We start from the raw sequence: 7,640 nt of genomic DNA, 5'->3' as shown, positions 1-7,640 counted from the left end.
CAAGCATAGTCAACTTTTACGACAAGCATAGTCGCCTCTCACGACAAGCATAGTCACCTTTTACGACAAGCATAGTCACCTTTTACGACAAGCATAGTCGCCTCTCACGACAAGCATAGTCACCTTTTACGACAAGCATAGTCACCTTTTACGACAAGCATAGTCGCCTCTCACGACAAGCATAGTCACCTTTTACGACAAGCATAGTCACCTCTCACGACAAGCATAGTCACCTTTTACGACAAGCATTACCTCACAAGAAGTAAGGGGTAATCAGATATGATGCGTCGGGGTAAAAAAGGACAAAATACTTTGGTATTTGCGGTTGGATTACATCTACATTCGTCGATCTATGGAGTAGTTCCTCCAGATTTGACTGCCTAAAGTGTACTGTTACCGCGAAAAAATATATTTGTTATACAGTCACGGTTTGTGCATTAACGCCCTATTAATGTCAGTACAAAAACATGCACTGGGTTCACTTGCTTTCCTTCTGAGTGTGATTACCATGAACAGGATCGTTGTCAACACGCATTGCGCCCTTAATGAAGTAAGTTATCGCATTCACGTGACACATTAATGTTTAGGTCGCCAGTGCCCATGCTTGTGGTTTCGGGGCCCAGTGGCCTAAGGCGCCGCAATTCGCTGTATGGAGTTGCGTCCCTTAGGCCGACAGTAACCTATGATCGAGATTCAAATCCCTGATTATACTTATAAGTTATTCAGAAGCATACCTGTGGGTTTCGTCAAAGAGGTAAAGGTCTAAGACCCGCATCACGCGGAAGTGTGTACACAGTATAACATTAGACGTACATGTACAAAGAACAGTCAGTACCAGTTCAGACCAGTTTATCTTGTGCTATTTTTATTGACGACTCACCTGTCACATCTACATGCAATCTACACCTGTACCGATAACTGGAATTCGTTTTCAGCGAGACAATGATCTGATTGCAACTGTTACGGATCAACTAATTTACCCCTTAAACACGTACCAAGATTGAACACCAAGGCCGGGTGAGTTATGCTATAATTCATTTCATGTGACCGAAAATGAAAGCTATATCGGACATAGTTCTTTCTTACATGTCTAAGTATTCGTGCTACATGTCGATTGACTTGTCTTAACAGGAGCGGAGGCGGTGAAATATCATAAATCTTAAACGTCTGATTTTTTAATCTAGAATTTTCAGACAAGAACCGATCAACTACTCTAATTTTAGGCAGTTGACGGCACATACGCAGAGTCGAGGGGGAGGGGTGGGGGAGGGGGTGCTCATCCTCACCCCATGTTTAAAACACACTGTTATTAACATTTATGCGGTCGGAAGCTTTAACGGTGATCGGGTTTTGCGAAAGGGAAACGTATTACAAACCCTTCATGACTAACTCATTTGGTGGTTATTGTAAACAAAGTTACGATTAAAAAATCCCTGACAATTTACGATTAACAAAACGCAGCCCTACTTTCCAAAAAGCTGTGTTCTCAATTGGCATACTATAAGCAAGTGTTGTTTATTTAGTTATTGCTGTTTACACACTGTTCACCGCCATGCCATTTGGACCCGAGATTCATATGTCTGCTCTCAAGGGGACCGCCTCCGTGGTCTAGTGGTAGAGCGTCCGCCCGGAGAGCGGAAGGTCCGGGGTTCGATCCCCGGCCGCGTCAAACCAAAAGACGTTAAAAGATGTTACTTGTTGTTACCCTGTCTGGCGCTCGGCATTAAGGGGTTAAAGCAAGGACTGGTCGGCTCGGAGTCAGTATACTGTGTCTGAGTGGGGTATTCATGTTAAACTGCGGCATGGTATCTCAGTGGGCTAGCACTTTAAATCGGCATCAGTCCGGTCTAGTACAAGCAGCCACACACACACACACACACACACACACACACACACACACACACACACACACCACACACACACACACACACACACACATACGTACATGCACGTCGCTATATAAGTGCAATAATCTTGGACGCGACGTTAAACCCCATTTCACCTCACCTCTGCTCTCAAGGACGCAAGCCAATTCCCCGAGAATCAGGTGTAAGCCGATAGGTATTGGCCTTGTGTGGGCGTGGCAATCTACTAACTTACCCTGGGTCTTCTTATGACGTAGATTCACTGCTCCTTACAAACGGCAGCCACACGCAGTGACGTCCAGCATTGACATCACAGAGAAACCTAATCTACTAAACATCGACACAGTGCAGTTGTCAGTGGATGTACTTCGATTACAAGTTCACATATCAACATTTAACAGGGATAGTTCGATTGAAGTAGAGAAATGTTAATAACAAATACTGATAATCATGTAATTTAACTTTAATTTTATATAAAATAAACATTGTCGTATTCGTTCATTTATTTATAGATTGTGAATCAATTTGCACTAACCTTAACAAAATTAGGGCGTTTGAAAGTCATAGCTTCGAATATATGGCAGTCCAATTAAAGTAAGATCACTCGACAAAACAAGTTCAGAGATGGTGAGGTCACATCTTACTTCACAAAGGTCTGACCAGGGCTAGAACATTCAAGAGCTTATTAAAACTTTGAATAATTTTGTGGTAAACATGTGGAGGACGTTTTCAAATTTGACGCATCAGTGACAAAAATGATGTCTGATGCAATTCCCTATTTTGACAACAATATCTTCCCACAACATTTTCATGTCAACAATTGACTTGCCTTTGCATGTCTTCGTGGCAGATTTATCGATATTTATTATGTTTATAGAAAGTTATGTTTATAGAAAGGGTATTGTTTATTAAAAATATTACTAATCGCAATAGAATGGAGTTAAACACTCGACAACCGAGGATAGACAATATTTGAATCATAACTTACCAATTTATCTCCAGTTGACGACTGAGAACGGCGAAACAGAAGACACGAATCAGCATCAGTTATGTATGTTTTCAGTTTATATCTCTTACAATACCAACATTTTAGTACAATATAAGTTTTCACCCCCAGAAGAATATTGTTTGTGAAGATATAGCGCAAGTACTTGTCTTGCATACTAGTATCCGTGAAGATCCGGGTCAGACGAGGTCTTCAGCAACCCGTGCTTGTCGCAAGAGGAAAACTATGGTTGCCGTAAAAGGCGACTATGCTTGTCGTAAGATGTATCAAGGGACTAACAGGATCGGGTGGTCAGGCTCACTGACTTGGTTTATACATGTCATCGGTCCCAATTGCGTGGAGCGATGCTCATGATATTAATCACTGTTTTTTCTGGTCCAGATTCGTTTATTTACAGACCGTCGTCATATAGCTGGAATATTGCTGAGTGCGGTGTTAAACAACAAACCAACCAACCAACCAACTTGAAAATTGGATTTGACCACAAATTTCAAACGTCATCAAAACGCCACTAGACTGCAAACAGTCGCCGAAGCACTTCAAACTTAAGGGCTAAAACTATGATACCACACCAAATACATCACAATCGAATAACTTTTTCCTTTTTGTTTCATTTTTAGCTGCCATCAAACATGGGTGTCTACTTTATTTATGTAACATTGCATTATGTCTAAAGATAGCCTACATACCAGACAGGATGGATAAAGGCTTAATATAGGTATGACGTTCTTAAGCGTCCTCGAAAGTGATCCACATAGACTGAGAATGACCTAAATAAGCTCAATGAGTGGGTAAGCTAAGGTCATGTTTCGTCGTGATCAGTTATATAACTGTTGTGACTCGGAGAATAGTCGAGAACAGCAGCGAGTAGTCGAACGAGGACCACATAAACCATTGAAACCATTCGATCCACAGTTACATTGAATATAACCACGTCATCGCCAGAGAATAACCAGTCTCGATTTTCAGCCGAAATAAATCCATTTCGCGTAAAAGGCAACACAGCGACGAAAATGATATGAATGGGTCACTGTTTGTTTGTTTGTTTGTTGTTTAACGCCGCACACAGCAATAGTCTAGCTATATGACGTCGGTCTGTAAATAAGTTTGGACCAGACAATCCAGTGATTGACATCACGAGCATCGATCCACCCAATTGGGATCGATGACATGCATCAGCCTGCCTGCTCACCCGATCCCGTTTGTCGCCTCTTAAGACAAGTACAGTCGCATGGGTTGCTGAAGACCAATTCTACCCCGGATCTTCACGGGTCAGTCAATGATGACACCAGTTGTTCGTAAAAAGCGCTTGGTGACATTACTTGATTGATTGATTACTTGATTGATTACTTGATTGATTACTTGATTGATTACTTGATTGATTGATTGATTGATTCTTTATTTAACAAACTATCCCAACTTCGGCTGAGTATATTCGTACACAGTGTGCCTGTATGATATTCCATGTGTTGGAGTATATGTTCTTCAACACAACCATTTATTCAGGTTGGAATTTGTACTGGGCAACCTTGGTGGAGCCACATTTGCACGGACAGTTCGTGATGATGACATTGTGGACCAGCTTCATCATCACGTGATGACGACGTCGTTGTTGGTGCTGGGGATGACTGTCGCGGGACAACAGTTCATGGGGAATCCTATCAACTGTTGGGTGAGTTGAGAAACAGGAACAGGTAAACACTGAATGATTGTCTGTTTGTTGGTTTGTTGTTTATAGCCGCACTGAAACATATTCCCTCGGCGGTCTGTATATTATCCAGACTGGACCACACAAACGAGTGGTTGATACTATGAGCAGATTCCCACGCCTACGGGTTTCAAAGACAGGCTGTCAACAATGTCAACGACCATGAGCATCCGACCCATAAAGTCGCCGCTTACGACAAACAGTGAGTGAGTGAGTGAGTGAGTTGGGTTTAACGCCGCTTTCAACGGTATTCCAGTTATATCGCGGCGTGTCAGCTTAATGTGGGAGGAAAGCCCGAAGTGATGCAGGTCTAAGACGTTTACCACTTCGGTGAAACCCACGAGCACGGGTATGGTGCTGACAAACCTAGAAACATAATCGGGGCGAACCGGGATTCGAACCCACAATCATAGGTTTCTGGCGTGCCCAAGGGACGCAACTCTGCACAGCGAATCGCGGCGCCTTAGACGACTGGGCCACCCGTGCCCCCTACGACAAACAGAGATGCTTGGGACCAAACCCGGAATTCCCATTAAGGGCACCTCAGTGGCCTAAGGTTGTTTATACTTGTATCTCGGTCACCAACGTGGAAGGGATGGTCAAGAAACTGTAAACATGAATCAATGTAGTGGTGACGAAACGGGTGAGCACATCCTGCTTTTATTGTGACCGAATTATAGGTACATGCGTTCCGTAGAATAGCTGGCCATACAGCACGCACCATATATAGTTACATTGCGTATTTATCATAGCCAAATTCCCCCTTGTATACAAGAAGCTTACTCAACCATATATGATTTAGCATAATGCACTTACGCTCGGAAATGACGGTAACAATGGTCTGATTTTCTCGAGAGGTGAGTGAGTGAGTGAGTGAGGATTATCGAAACGCAACAATAGTTATACAATCAGTTATATTACGTCAGTTTATTTTGGGGAAAACTCAAAGGTTAGCCCCATACATTTACACCTGTGATGAAACCCCCGAGTAGGGCACTGTCATGAATCCATTATCAGCCAATCCCGACACGACTGAGGGACGCATTTCCGCATCGCTTTCCTTTTGGCGTCATGGAAATAATGAAATACACAGGCTGTGTGGTAATGGTTGCCATACTGCTACACGTATTGGATCACCCGTTTCAAGAGTCTTGTATGAATGACATCCTGTCTCTGTTCCAGATCCCTGCCCAGTATGACGTGGACGACAGTGGCTACCAGGACTACGTCGACAGCTACTGCTGGATCTCCCAGATGTACAACGTCCCCTTCACCGAGGACCTCCCCTTACACATAGAAGACAGACTGGCCGACGACAAGGACATCAGCTTCTACCGCTGGGTCGTCATCATGATGTTCTTCCAGGCATTTCTCTTCTGGCTTCCACGGTTGCTGTGGAAGACCTGCAGTTCCTTCTGCGGACTCAACATCGAGAAGGTCATCAACATGGCCCTCCAAGCCCAACTCCTCAACGACGAGACACGTAAAGAGAAGATGTCGAATATATCTGCAGTTGTTGACCGATGGCTAGGAACATTCAGAAAGGCTGAGACAAAACCATTATGGAAGTTCCTACAAACACTGAAGCAGATGGTCCTCATTGACAAACGTTCTGGCAATTACTTGACTCGGCAGAACCTATTTACTAAGCTCCTGTACCTGGTGAATGTAGTGTGTCAGTTTGAGCTTCTCAGTTCCTTCTTAGGAACAAACTACTGGAGGTACGGCACGGACGTTCTGGCCATGTTAGCGGCAGATTCCTTCTGGAACGATGAGTCTAACTTCCCGAGAGTTGGGATGTGTGATTTTGAGATTCGCCAGCTTCAAAACATTCAGAGACATACTGTCCAATGCGCCCTTCCTATTAATCTGTTCTTGGAGAAAATCTACGTCTTGCAGTGGTTCGTCATTGCAGGTTTATCTCTTTTGACTGCAGTGAGTCTTGTGTCAGCAGTAGTGTTCACATACAGACGGGATCAGGTCATGGACCAGTATGCGGTTTTACTGGATAAAACATTGAAAGAGAAAGTGGACCGTGGACTTTTTAAAACATTTGTTGAGAAATACCTCCGTGATGATGGCGCCTTCTTGGTGAGAACTGTTGGTAATAACACGAGTGAGATATTAGCGTTTGACCTATTGACTCAACTGTGGTCAAAGTTCAAGGACACGGTCCCTGAAATCAAAAGGTCAACGTCTGAAGGTCATCTATCTCTATCAAAACCAGAAGAAACTAAATAAATGGAACAATTTAACCACGAATATGACCAAATGTAACGAATTAAAGATACATTCACATTCTTTAAAAAAAATTATATCAAGCTATGTAAGTCAATGAAATTCCTTTTCTAGTTTAGACAATGAGTGAGTGAGTTAAAATTTAACGTCGCAGCGGCATTATTTCAGCCATAGAGCGACGGTTTAGTGAGTGAGTGATTGAGTTGAGTTGAACGCCACTTTGAACAGTATTCCAGTTATATGACGGCGTCTCAAATGGGAGGAAGTCTCGAAGTAATGCAAATCTCTTTTCGAATTTGGAGGGCACGGGTGACCCAGTCCTCTAAGGCGCCGCAATTCGCTGTGCAGAGTTGCGTCCCTCGGACACGCCAGAAACCTATGATTGTGGGTTCCCGATTATGTTTCTAGGTTTGTCAGCACCATACCCTTGCTCGTGGGTTTCACCGAAGTGGTAAACGTCCAAGACCTGCACCACTTCGGTCTTTCCTCCCACATTAAGCTGACATGCCGTGATATACTGGAATACTGTTAAAAGCGGCGTTAAACCCAACTCACTCACTCACTCACTCATTTTTCGAGTTTGGTAGCGCTAGGACAGCCTAGTAACGACTTAATTACGTATCAAAAACGCATGATGTATATGTGGCTAGTCGATCTTGTATAGAGTGAGTGAGGTAGTATGGTTTTACGCCGCTTTTAGCAATCTTCCAGCAATTTCACGGCGGGGGACACCAGAAATGGGCTTCACACATTGTACCCATGTCGCGAATCGAACCCGGATCCTCGGCGTTACGAGCGAACGCTTTAACCACTAGGCTACCCG

General features: G+C 43.6%; 1 protein-coding gene across 2 annotated transcripts; it reads left to right on the top strand.

Moving 5' to 3' along the window:
• The first annotated feature begins 817 nt into the window (after nucleotides 1-817).
• LOC124112306 (innexin unc-9-like) lies at nucleotides 818-6,900 on the top strand. 2 transcript variants are annotated; one of them, XM_046472356.2, is made up of 4 exons: nucleotides 819-1,017; nucleotides 2,868-2,916; nucleotides 4,378-4,543; nucleotides 5,762-6,900. In XM_046472356.2, coding segments are annotated over exons 2-4 (1,227 nt in total). In that variant the 5' UTR covers nucleotides 819-1,017; nucleotides 2,868-2,914; the 3' UTR covers nucleotides 6,821-6,900. The 2 variants fall into 2 exon arrangements, with proteins under 2 accessions (XP_046328313.1, XP_046328312.1); XM_046472357.2 differs by lacking the exon at nucleotides 2,868-2,916 and having other exon boundaries at nucleotides 818-1,017.
• Nucleotides 6,901-7,640: the final 740 nt, after the last annotated feature.

This window comes from Haliotis rufescens, unplaced genomic scaffold (genome assembly GCF_023055435.1).
Source record: "Haliotis rufescens isolate VD_foot unplaced genomic scaffold, xgHalRufe1.0.p SCAF_4, whole genome shotgun sequence".
NCBI classification, from domain to species: domain Eukaryota; kingdom Metazoa; phylum Mollusca; class Gastropoda; order Lepetellida; family Haliotidae; genus Haliotis; species Haliotis rufescens.
This window is presented reverse-complemented; position numbering and strand designations above follow the sequence as displayed.